At 35.3% G+C, this 13,954-nt stretch overlaps 1 protein-coding gene across 7 annotated transcripts in view; it reads right to left on the reverse strand.

Moving 5' to 3' along the window:
* Nucleotides 1–1,638: 1,638 nt before the first annotated feature.
* The window catches only part of SPIN1 (spindlin 1), a 63,131-nt gene continuing 50,815 nt past the window's right edge, over nt 1,639–13,954 (reverse strand). For all 7 annotated transcript variants that reach the window (XM_041486719.1, XM_041486721.1, XM_041486723.1 and 4 more), the window contains 3 exons: nt 9,248–9,501; nt 8,073–8,306; nt 1,639–5,407 (listed from right to left, as the gene is read on the reverse strand). In XM_041486719.1, the coding sequence (XP_041342653.1) occupies nt 5,208–5,407; nt 8,073–8,306; nt 9,248–9,501 (688 nt within the window). In that variant the 3' untranslated portion in view covers nt 1,639–5,207. The remainder of the gene's footprint in view (nt 5,408–8,072; nt 8,307–9,247; nt 9,502–13,954) is intronic.

The following is a 13,954-nucleotide window of genomic DNA, read 5'->3' on the forward strand; positions in this document are numbered from 1 at the left end:
ATGCTAAGGCAGGATCTTACTGAAAGAAAAATGAGTCAGATTGAAAATAATGCTTTAAAGTTTGTAAAATAGTAAAAATCTTTTATTATCTAGTGCTTGAGGATGAAAGAACCTACGTATGATTTCCTTGACCTATTTTTACTTCTCCTTTTGTACCCTAATGATCTTAAATTGCAGCAGCCCAATCACCTTCAAAACACCCTTACTGAACTTTCCAAAAAGCAGTAGTCCCCTGAAGTCATCAATGGCTCCACTGCATACACCATGAATATAAAAAAAAAATGTCAAAATAAGTAACTCACTGAGCAAAGAGCAGCGCTTTTTCCCCCCCCGATAATATAACCTATTCATATTGACAAGGAGGAACCTGACAGATATGAAAATACAATACAGTAGCATTAAAGCAATAGCTCTGAGTAGGACCCCTATCACCCTCTTAAATCTGAGGGACATTACTGTCTACACAGCTCTGACAATTAAGATGCTTGTAAGTGAGCTTGTAAGTAACCAGCTCTCAGGAGTGAGTTCATTACTGCAGTGATAGACAACAAAAATATCTTTGCTTTTATAATCCTTCTCTTCTTCTCCCTCCAGAGAAAGGTGCCACCAAACTGAGGGTGGTTTATTAGTGGTAATACAGAACAGGTTCAGGCATTAGTCACAACGTGTTAGTGTATCTGTTTTTAACTACAATTTAACAGACTGGTCACAGAGATACACACCTATTTTTTGCAGGTGATACTCCAGCTACAGCAAAAGTCTTAGACTCTTCCCAATCACAGATGTACACAATATAAATCATCACTGGGAGCAGTGTCAGGGGCAACAGGATACAATAAACTGGATGATGAACTAAGGGAAAAGGCTTGGGTCTGCAGGCTGGCATACTCCATATTCTTCAGTATATGACTAAATGAGCTTGGTGTCAAAAACATGTTTTAGAATCACAGTATTATTTAGGTTGGAAGAGATCCTTGAGGTCATTGAGTCCACCTGTTAACCTAACACTACAAAGTCCACCACTATACCACATCCTTTAAGTGCTATGCACCTTTTATTATCAGAAAAGAGACAGTAATAAAGAAAATCTGCTCAACGTGGAAAGACTGCCTTAGTAATTACACTACATAAAGTCTTCAAAACAACTTAAAACATTTTAGAAAATCCACAACATGGTGATGTTATCTTCTTTCCTCATCACCTCCCATTTGCATCGACTTTGTTTTCTATCACCAGTAAAAGACACTTCATTAAATTTCAAATTGTTTTAATTCAAAGCAAATTAATGTATCACCAAAACACTGCAAAATGCTTCTGCAGTTCCCCACTGTCAAGATATTTCGTGTGCTCTGGAAACAGAGACTGCTTCACAGACCTGCACAGCCCCGGGGCGGGGAGTTTTCTGTGTTTAGTTAAATACAATTTAACAGTATGCTTTTCCTTAGGCAAGTTCCATCTTACCAGCACTTATACCTACTTGGAAAAAAAGAACAACAATTTGGCTTTGCAAGCAAACATATTTCATAGGGCAAGTATTATACCAGCATACATGGCTCAACATTAAAATGAAGAAACTGCTTCTTCATAATCTGAAATCACATCTCTGTGTTTTGCTCATGAGAACAAAGTTTACAGGCATAAGTTGCACATAAAGGGTTTATTTTAAATGTTTTAAGGATAGAGTTACATCATAATTATAAAAATTACTTACAGAATTAAGTAACAATTTAAAGTGTTTATACTTCTAAATGCAGAGAACAGGGAACTGTCTACATTGTTCAAAATAAAATAAAAATAAAGAAACCAAGCTCTAAAGATGAATTCATTATCTAATTTAAAAATGTGAACACGAAGACCTCTGAACTATACACATACCAAGAACCATCCAAATTGCACTAATGATGTAAAATACAAAAAGCACAGCATTTTCAAGGAACCAGAAACTGTTTTTACCATAATTCTTTTCCCTGCTGCAACTAGACAATCCCCTTTGAAGACAAAGCTCCTATGTTTAAACAATACATTTAAAGAATGCTTCTACCTATTCCAACAAAAAGGGTTTTCCCCATCTCTACTCCAACATAGTTTAGGGTTTGGCACTCAAAAGAAAGAAGAAGAATGTAGTGTTCTGCTATTCAACTGAAATTTTATTCTTTTTCTTTAACAGAATACATGGTCCCTTCAAATGCTGTATGACACATACAACTGGAAAATTACCTTCCGTTGGCACTATGCTCGTCTCACCGGTGCATTTAATCCTACTAACAACCATTAAAACAGCACAATAAGCAAATTCACAAAAAACTGAACACAAAATAAAAACAGAACAAAACAAAAACCTAAACATTTTAACATGCAACTTTAGTTTGTTACATTGAATGTTCTAACCCTCTAAGCATGCAAAAAAGGATGGTCTGCATTTAAGTTGGTTTGTTTTTTTTTTTTCCCTTTTAAGTTTTACATGGCAGCCTGACATCACACACACGCACACACACAATATACAACAATACTACAGCAGGTAAATGTGAAAGGTGAATAACTTTTATACAAAGATCCATGGCTTGTGCCATCACAAGCCCTATGTGATTTTGGAAAGTAATGTTGAACCCCTAGAACAAGGAACCAACATTTAGTTACCAGGGTAACGCAAGCACTGCATGCAGATCTGAAACATGAGCCTAAAACAAAGCCCAAAGCAGATGGGCAGGGAGTGGAATTAGTCTCAAGCCTCAAAACTGTGGTTTAAGCTATCAAAAAAAACCAAACCCAAAAAAACAAAACAAAAAAATCCCCAAAAAAACCCCAAGTGAAAATATCCACGCAACAGACAAATGGGGACATCCAAAAATGACAGTGAAATTTACAGTTCGTAGATTATACTCTAATTGTCAGAATACATAGTGTATTCAATAGGCTTGCAGAAAACCCACAAATACAAGCCTAATGCTAGAAGTGTTCCAGTAGACCTAAACCTCAGATATTTCAAAACAAACCACTTATTCCTCAGATATATAGCCCCAAGCTCAGTGTACTAGGTAATCCATGTATCTTGTGTGTAATTAATACACTCACTCATTCCTGTGCCACAAATATCGACTTGGGCTCATGGAGCCAGGCTCAGCTTTGAGATTTACATGCAGGACTCTTAAGAGTCAATAAAAAACACAACAGATCTGCAGGATGGTAACACTGTATTGCAAATCTGCTCACTTTGTTCAAACACAAGAAACATTTACGACTCAGGTACTTACTGCATAAGGACTGCATCGAGAAGCTATTCACTGAAAGACAATAGCCTGCCTTTGGTTGCCCATGATGAAATACTGGACATAATGCAATATAGTAGCAATGGACAAAGAATTAAGGTATCATATTTATACGGAGAGTATTTATTACCATTCAACAGCATAATGAGGCACAAGCCTTAAGGCTAAAATATGAAATCAGGCAAAAAAAAATGGACAAGAAAGGGGCTTAAACCACTGAGTCTTCAGTATCAGGAATACCCACAACAGAGGTCATCTGCACCTCTGTCCTCTGATTAACAGCTCCTGCATTCTTCCACTAATGGCACACAGCTGGATATCAGGGTATTTGTTCCTTCCATCAACAGTGTTAACTGTCTTCACATTCTGTACTTCTGTGAAGCAATTATATGAAACTTGCAGAGCTCTGCCTTATTGTAACATGACAACCTTGTTGCTGTGCTGCATTGTTGTTCCAATTCCATTATTTTTAAAAGCTGCCACACTTAAGGAAACCCTAATTTTCATTTACAACTATCTTGCAAGATTATAACCATGAAAAGATTCTGCAGTTGTGGGCTGCTATTTACATCCACAATCTAATGCAGATGACTGAACCACTGAGACTGCCTTATAGCTTCCTTTAGATAGTACACCACTGGCATGCAGAACTCTAGTGTTCATAGAATGAAATTAATGTTAACAGCATACCTCAAAGCAAGTACAATGTACACCACAAAAGGCAACAACAGGTTTTAACTGTAGATTTGTCCAGACACTCCTTAAGTGGAAAAGCCAGAAAAAAGAATAAACTGGGAAGATGCCTTCTTGAACCGAAATTATTAAAAGCAAACCAAAACAAAGGAATGCAACAGACTGAGCAGAAGGCAATAAATGCTTCTCCTTCTCTAAAGTTACATCTTCACTGTAAAAGGACACCCCCTCCCACTTCCCTGGTGTGAGATTGTATTTACCATGTAAAATATTAACTACTGTTAGGCTTCTAAGTCCACACACAAACATTCAGGTTGCTAGGTTTTGATTTTAAATGAGAGACTACTGATGCCAATGCGTAGTCTGAATTCTTTTGAAGTAGCATATATACTGTTAGAGTTGTGGCACTAAGCACTTGGGTTTTGCTAAGAAATGTGTATAACAAACAAAGAAAGAAGTACAACATTTAGGATTGAAGGCAGCCTTGTTGCATGTATTTTACTGGTTCCTACAACTTGTAAATATGGGCAATTAACCTGCACATTCTAATTAAGTGGTTATACAGATTAAATGTAATTTTATAGTTTAAAGCCTTTTCACTGAAAGGTGCGTAATCCAAAGACTTGATATCCTACTGTACTGCCCTGTTGACTAGTAAAAAATGCACAAGCATTTCCACGCACTGCAAGTTCTTAAAAAGCTAAATTTGTAATAAAGTGTAGAAACACAGCAGATTGATGTTACTTGGGTTAGGCACTCCTTGATACTGCACAAACTGTTTAAACCTTTCAGAAAAGTCACCTATGTCCCAACCCTGAAGACAAGGACTGCCAGTATCCAAGAAATTAAATTTAATGTTACAAAAGAAGGCATATCAAAATATCAAACTACACTTGCATGTGGCAGTTGAACAAGTGAGTGCAAGATTGAAGAAAAAGTCAAAATCTATGAAAAAATTTAGATTAATGATTACAATACTAGATCAACTTTACACAGCTTGAATTTGCAGCTGTTCTTTGCTTTTAACTCCCTCCTGCCCAAACATACTGACTTCCTTCAAGAAAAGGAGTTCTCTTACACAAAATGTGTCATGTTTGTATTACTCAGAACAAAACAGTTTTGCTGGCAGAGATTGTGGGTTCGCAGGGACATTTAAGCTTTCGTTAAACTGGAAAGCAGTCAAGTCTTTGTGTCTACAAATTTTACATTTAATAGTTCCACAAATTTGGCAAAAGTTCATGATGATGTCTAGGATGTCTTCACCAAATCGTAGACATAAATATGGAAATCATCATCAAACTTGATGAAATAGACAGATGGTTTGGCTTCAACTTGATGAATGACCATGCCAGTCCTTTTCGAGCCATCTTCTTTGGCATATTCCACTTGTTTGCCTACCAGGCTGTCCACAACTTCACCTGGTTCCCGTTCTGCAGGAGGTGAATCATCTGTAACATAAACCCAGTATGCTTTAGTAGACGTTAATAAAATTTTGCACTAAGGAGAACAACTGCATAGTTGTCTTTAAAAATCATACAAAACAATTAGAAGTTGTAAACAGATTCATTAATTTCATTCAGACAAGCATTTAACAATTGCCATGATTGTAGAAAGTAGTTGCAGAAAAAATTTTCAAGCAATACTGTCTTCAATTTTATTGAGACAAAAATAGCACTTTGGTAAGAGAAGTAGAACTTTGACAGGAAGGTGTACGCAGAAGTTGTAGAAAATGGCTGTAGATAACTGAATTTAAGCAATGAGCAGAAAAAGGCACTGGACCTAATTAGCAGAAAGGTACCCTAACTTAACTTCCCTCTTCCCACACACATTATTCAAGGCTCAATGCGTGCATTTCACTACACAGAAGCATCTCTTCTGAAATGGTAGTAGCTGTCAACTCCTTATTAAAAGGGACTTTTGACTCCATGTTTGAGTAATTTTGATAAAGTCTGACTGTATTATTTTACTCTCTGGCAAAACCTAACCAGACAATCCCTACGCTAAATCTGGATTATGAAAGATGTGATTTGTAACGTGCCAAGTGACTGAATACAAGCCAATCACAGAACATAATAACGGGTAAAAAGTACTGTATGGAGAATTGGAAGCTAATCACATCTTTCTCAGCTCCTCTTCGATTTCTAGTTCAGATAAACTTGTAGTTTGTATTCTACTGGAAAACCTTCTAAAGCAATTGCAATATCTGATGTAGCTTTTATTCTGGAATTCATAAGCTTTTAAATTAGTAACTTAGTTACAAGTTTGTATTAAGAATCCCTTACAGATTCCACCCATTTTATTTTTAGTTTTGAGAGCTGTGAAAGAACTCTCAAAGCAGAAAAAAAACAACATGGAATGAAGAGACTGGCTTGCATTTGCTCTTAGAAATTCTTGCAAACAGAAGTTTATTTTTTTGTTTCAGTTCCTCTATAAATGCATTGTCACACATAGTTATTATCCTCTTAATATGAGTTTTATATGAAGAGTCTTTCTTGGCAAAGATGCAAGTTCAATTCCTACATTTTCACTTAGAAGTGTAGGCCAAGTTTTAGTATCAGACCCAGCAATATGTTTTCCCCTTACAAAAAGAAAAAAGGTTCAAACAAATTATCTATTATTTGGTCTCCTCACATATGCAGAACCTATATTTGATAAGGGGCAGTACCGTAGAAATTTTATTTATAATATTATGTCAAGTTCCACCAAATTTATGGAAGTATATGCAGATATTCTAAAATCTGATTTTGACTAATACTATTCCAAAATACTAACATCCAATTGTTGACTCAAGGACATGATTCAAAATATTTGGAAAGCATTCCAGAAATGGAATGGAAGGGAAGCAAATACTTAGAAGTGTTTAGAAAATCAGTAAACAATAATCTTTTGGTGAGCAAAGATGGTAAAGTGCACTAAAATCAATTAATATTTAAATGGAAATAAAGCATATAAACGTTCCCTACTCTCAAGGTGGAAGAAGGCAAAGCAGACTTAAAATGCATTCCTAGTCCATTCTGATGGTTAATACAAAGAAGTTATTTTAACATTCAAATCTGAAAGAGCTTGCTTTATTTCTTTAAGAAGAGGAAGGTCACTTTTTTCCATTAACATCTGTGGTTCTTTCTTTAAAAACATCAGAGATGTTGCTTTTTGCTAGGGCCAGAGATGAGGGTAATCTAAACACAGATCATTAACACGGAGATTACGCAAATAAGTGCCACCTTTTTATTCTGCCAGTAGATAATTACCAGTGGCGCATCTGCAAGATGACCTCAAACTCAAAAAATTACTAATTGGATAACCGTAGTCATTGACCAAATAGTGCTTTGCATATGTATCAGTAAAAAATAATTTTATTTAAATCCCAAATGGCTTCTGTCAGAAAGGGTTTTGTTACACAGGAGAAGTAAACTCAAAGTATTCTTTATAATCTCTTTCTTTGAACTATCTAAATCTCTAGAATAATACTGATTCTGTGAAAAGCCTCCTAAACTAATACAAGTCCTGAAGAAGACTACTTCATCCAAAATGAGAGGAAAAATACTAAGACGAAAACTTTTTCTTACTACTGTTGCAAAACCTGAGAGAAAATCAGTTTTCAAAAAATAAGTATTTTTTTCCCACAAACAACTACTGAAGAAGTTTTTCATACTGAAGACACAGCTCAGTGAAATTGTTCTTACTATATCAGTTTGACCCATAATATTCAGTCCCACAAGAACTGCTTCAGAGACACAAATCAAGAGCCAAGTTCACACGACATGATATTTCTATAAGAAAACAGCAGTGGAAGACTTCTGGCTTGTCAATTTCCACTAAAAAACCAAAATGTAAAGTTTTCACAGTAGTACACCCATATTTTCAGCAGAGTTAAGATTAATTATGAAAAAGCATTACCTGCATATGTCACTGCTTAGAAAAGTTAAATATTTCAGCAGTTAACAGATGTTCTTTCTTGTACTACCACATTTGTTAGCTGTGATACTTTAAAGAAAAATTAAATGGAATATCAAATATAATGCTTGTTTGTCAGCTCTCTTGACCATAAATAAACCACAGCTAAATGTTTAATAGAAAAAGCTGCCAAAGGAAAACAGTAACTGGCCTACTTACTTGAATCAGGCATAATGCGAAGGTCACCTTCTTTATAATCATCTAAGAGCTGGTACATGTACAAGACGGGATCTTTCTCGTAGGTAATATAAAACCATGTGTTCATAATAGGAGCTCGAGCCAAAACCATCCCCCTCCATTCATCTTTTGAGCCATCCTCTGTCTCAAACATGTGTTCCACAGCTTTACCAATCATTGTGTCTGCCAAGTGGGCATCACTAATTCGAGACGAAGCTGAAATGACAGCATTTCAGAAATTCATTCAAAAGCACAGTTATGTATCTTTGTAAATATAATCTTTATGCTGATTAATGCACAAATCTGACTGGCAGATCGTAAATTCATACACAAAACAAACAGTGTCCATTCCAGAGAGCTTAGTGCTGCAGAACTAAGAACTTCAGAATGTTGTTAAAATAACAATGAATTATTCTACTCCCTGTGATTAAACAATCACAAGGCAAGCTAACGAAAGATCAGTCGAGCAGCAAAGACTCTGAACTTTAACTGGACAGGGAGAGGCAGAAACGAAAGGCCTATCTCATGGCAGTTCTATGATGTTATTAATTCAACTCTGGGATTTGGTTCCTCCTAACACCACCCTGCAGACTGTAACCAATTCCTTTGCAGTTAGAAGAAGCAAGAGCTTTTTCTATTTACAAACTGGTATTTACTTGAGTACATATCAAACTTGGTGGATTGAAAAACCTGCAGTTTAACAATCCAAGAGCTAATTCTGAAAAACAAAAAGCATTATTACTAATTAGGTTAATTCACTTAGAAAATGTCCTCCAGCCATTACTATAAGTACATGGCAGTAGTACAAGAAAAAATGTAACCTTATTACTGTTAGACACACAAAATAGACAACACAGTCTAGATGGCTTAGAGTTGAAATTTTAACAGAAATATCAGTGTTAATCTGAAAACTACATGTACTGCATACTACTTAAAGAAAGAAGACAGCAACTGCACTCACTAGCATCATCAAAATTAGTGGAATAAAAAAAAAATCAAAGCATTTAGATTACCTGCCATGACACAGAAATGAAATTGACCAGTAACATTTAAGTATCTTAAATCTTGGGGGAAATCTGGAGGGATTAGGGGATCATTTGGTGATAAATGACAGCCAATAAGTATTTTTATTTAGGAGAAATACCACAAACACTTACCAACTCTGTCTGGAAGAACTTCAAGTGCTGAAACTCTTTCATCTTTGTGAAGTTCTAGTCCATACACACAATCAAATCCATCATACTTTATGAGATAGAGCGAGGGATTTACAGGAACTTGATCAAGAACTGTGCCCTTCCATTGTGTTACAGGTCCACTTCCTTCCTTCCATCCGTGCTGTATCCTGCAGCCTACAATATTTCTTCGTGGCTGAGAAATAGGTTTGCTTGGTCCCACATTGTTTCTATGTTTTCTGTACACAGATACAAACATCAATATTAAACAGGTACATATACGTTCTACTTCAGAAAATAGCTGTATGCTTTTACATGACAATATATTTTATAGCTTAGCATACTTTATTCTAATTAGGTCATAAAGCTTATCACACTTTATTGGAAAAAAAAAATACTTAAAAGTAGTGACACATTTTTGCCATGCTGTATAAAGTCAGTTTCCTAGCAATAAATTCTAAATGTAGTTTGCTTAAGCCAAAATAACTACTCTATCCCTTGCTACACTGAATGTCAAAAGTGAAACTCACCTGATCAAACCCCAAAGCACAAGGTTTGCTGGCAGTATTACAACTTTACTACCTTGTTACTCTCTGCAGAACAGTAAAGAACTCCTTCCCAGAAGGAAAACGCCAGTGCAAGCATTATATGGCTGACTGAAATTCTTTCAAAATGTTTGTTTTCCCTAAAACAGACCTGTTTTCTCCTGAAGAAAATTTCGGCTCCTTCATTTACAAGTAATTTTGACTCCAAGTAGTTTTAAAGACACATGACAGCAACAACACTTTTGTATTTAGTAGGGAAAATGAAAAACTGCACATAATGTAAATAGCCAGAGATGGGATACTCCTTTATGCGGAAAACAGATCAAGTAACTTTTCTGTCTTTCTGATATTTTCATGGAATTGGCATGAAATTCCCTCTGGTAAGTAACAGTTACTATTCTGATGAACTGTAATGTAAGCTATTTGACAGCTCCAAAGTGTCACTGAAAGTGTTATACAAGTTTTGTTTTATCCAGCTATTAAAAACACAGTTTTGAACATAAATGGAAAAAACTAAGGGGCATTATGACAATATACAAAATTCTCCTGGATATTAACTAGTTGTAAAACAAATTTTTGGGCTACTACTTGTAGCACACATAATTTCAATGGCAGCAATATATGCACACAACTAGCTTAAAAGTAACATCTAAAAGACGATCAGTTGCAGAAGGCAATACTAGTGAGATAGTGATCAAAGAAAAAGGTCTCCAGATATGATTAATGCTCTCATAGAAGTCCCTATAAGATTCAAAAAATACAGATGACAATCATACCACTGAAATCCTGGAAGCAGTATTTCAGAATATACACTCACAATATGATAATGGTCTGTTTAATGTTGTATCATAACTGTAACCATAACTATTAAAAACAAGATACACAATTAACTTTAGTAGTTGTCCCACCTTCAGACTTTAATTCACCATGAAGATATTAGCAAGGGTGTTTTCAAATTTCACTTTTGTTATCATTTGAGGTTTTCAAAGATCAGACTGCAGTTTTGCATTCCTAACACTGACAGCACAGGTAACTGGAACAGGCTGGAGTTCCTATATAAAGAGAAACTCTCCCAAAAAGCTGGTTCTAATTTTATGTAAAAACTAGAATGTATTTTCAAATTCTAGCTATGCTCAAGTATATATATATATATGTTTCTAATTGTAATAAGTGTCAGTAATAGGTTACTATTACAAAGTTAAGTTCAGAGATCTGGTTCTTAGCACAAATTTGAGTTTGTTTTGTATTCAATTAATTTACTTAGTGCTAATGGAACATTGCTTCATTCTGAAGGGAATAAAAACTACTAGAAATAGAAGTTTAAACTGGCATTGCTTTGTCTAGTTTAAGCAGTTTATATTGCTCATCATTTCATCTTTGAAAAAGATTATAGTTCTGTTGATATCCAACCTCACAGTCTGCTTTACTTTCTGCCTACAAAGCATAATCCACTTTAATATTTAATTTGGAACAATAAGGTAAAAAGCTTTACACTCACTCTAAACAAAGATGGAAGAAAACAACATAACTGAATTCAAACAGGTTTAAAATGCCTCATAGAGCAAGAAGCATTAGGAATTTAATTACAAATCAAGTACCCACTAGGTGTACTTGAAGTTCAAAGTTTTGCTTGAAGGTCACATTACTGAACAGCTGCTCACTTCTCATTTCAAGCGGTTCATACTATAAGAAATTAGATATTCAAACTAGTATATTACCAAGTTCTTGCATCTGAACATGGAAGAAAGCAAAAGTTTGTAACTATTAATAAGTTATGAATGTACCTCCATGTAAGACAACTAAGTAATCAATTCTCCTTTCCTCAACAGCGTGTCATTTTTCTAAAAAAACAAGTTACACAGAGAACCTTCTATGATGTTCTATCCAGAAGGTCCAATACAATTTTTCCTTCTCTTTCATTGTAACAGCCTCTAAAATGTCCATACACATTTGCTCTTGAATATTTGAAAACAATTAGACATGTAAGAAATGAAGCCAGGATTAAAAGAAAATAGCAAGTCCTGGAAGTAGTTCTTGACACATCAGATACATCCTCATTGTAAACGGCCTTTTGATTCCACAAGTTTCTGGTCCTCTTCTTTATCTTGCAGGCTGTAAGTTGTTAAGTAAAACCTAATGCAAAAAAGTTTCATTATCAGAACCAGATACTTTGGAAACATTCTAAAGACTACACAGCCAGAAGGAAATCTGCCCAGATGTTAAAGCTGTGTTTATATGGTCCTTACACAAAGTTTAATTTGGCTACTGCTACCTGGGAAACCAACATATTTCAGAACTGCAGAGGACTGGTAGCAGAAAAATCAGGAATTACCAGAGGGTTGTGCTTAAAACACAAACTAGCATTTATAAAAATAGGAATGGTAATGCCCAGTAACCTACAAAGTTACCCATTTAAGTTTTGTTGTTGATTGTTTTTTATCCTGATCGTGTCATCTCAGAAAAACACCACAAGGAAAAAAAAAACCAGAAGGATGAAAGAAAACCACATCTCTCAGATATACAAAACACACACAGCTGTGAAAAACTGGAATAAAAATGATAAAACATTATAGAAGCAGTACAGTAGCAGTAGTCAGTATGCTTTCAAATCTCTCATAGTACAAAACAGAAAGGTTATTGAAAACAGGATACAAAACTTAATAGAACTGTGAGCTTATTAGTATCTATGACTAATAACATAATGGTGATCTGAGAATTGTTAACTACTTTTCACAATATTCAGACTATGAGGCATGTTAATTAAGACAGAAGTTTTAAAGTACATTATATAATCCTTCAAAAGCAAAAAAAATCATTAAGTTACGAATTTCAGCTCTAGGTGCTGCAGAAGCCAAGAGCATGTTACCTAAAGTGGTATCAAAATTTCAAAATGTTTAAGTTCACTTGTAGTTAAATTGCAATTATAACCTACACTTCCAAGTCTCTGAATTGCTGACTACAAGAAATCTGGAGAGCCTATGAAGAAAGGATTGTTTCATACCTGTGCTAGATCTTGCACTATTCTTATACACTAAGCGTGAAAAAAATGACATCTGTTAGTTTATTGATTGATCTGATGCCAGTGAAGTCAGCTTCTTGTTGGCAGAGATCACCACTACTCACTGACAGAGCGCTTGGAAAAACTGTCCTATAACCGCTGGAATCATCTCCAAAAGGCTCAACAGTTGTGGGCCCTTCTTTCTTTTAAAGAAAAGGGTATTGTCCGACAAATAGTTAACTACCATTTAAAGAGTTCAGAAGGCTCATCCACACTGCTCATTCTATCACAACCTCACTTACTGAGTCATGCCTTGCTGCTTCCTCTGCCACAAACCTTCTGAAACAAACCTTGAAAATCTCAATGGCCTTTAAGTACCAGTAGGCTTCTTTTTCTTTCTCCTTAAATGAGGACATAACTAAATAAATAGCTAAATCAGTGACAAAAGTATACATTACTAACTCACAGTCTATCCTGTTGGCTCAGAGTAGTATCAGCATACAGTATTACATCATATTCATATCCTACTCATTTATGGTAAACTATAAACAATGTTTATAGTTTACCACTACTCCACCTCATTCTCAGACAAGTCAGCAAGCAGCACACAAAAAGCCACCTTGGCTTGGTACAAAAAAAACCTTAACTAAATAGCAAAAAATTGAACTAGGCTAAATTAACATAAACTAAGCTGGATGCTTAAGTTAAATACCTCAAAATTATGTCACTTAGGATCAAAAACTTCTTATGTCCCACAAAAGCTTTTATGCTAACAAATTTACAGCCTGTTTAGTTATTTAAGTAAGTGTATATTAACACAACAATAAAGACAAATCTAGCCACCCTCAAGTACAAAAGGCAACCCACCTCTGATAGTCTTCCCATCATACACTCCTTTCTCTGAGCGGTTGAAAGAGAACAAGAGAAATTAAAGTTTAACCAACTCTACCTGCCCCTAGACAAAAAAATGTTTCTCTTTGCCTTCTATGAAGATAGACAAGAATGGATAATGATGAGCTGGTGGAAGGCATCAGAGTAGTTTAACATCAAGTGTTGTCTCTGGGAAACAGTTAACACTGTTAATAGGGATTAACTAGATTAATTGTGGAAAATACACCTGCCAAACAAATTGCTTGTGGTTGACACACG

Source organism: Pyrgilauda ruficollis, unplaced genomic scaffold (genome assembly GCF_017590135.1).
Source record: "Pyrgilauda ruficollis isolate IOZ18807 unplaced genomic scaffold, ASM1759013v1 scaffold78, whole genome shotgun sequence".
NCBI lineage: Eukaryota > Metazoa > Chordata > Aves > Passeriformes > Passeridae > Pyrgilauda > Pyrgilauda ruficollis.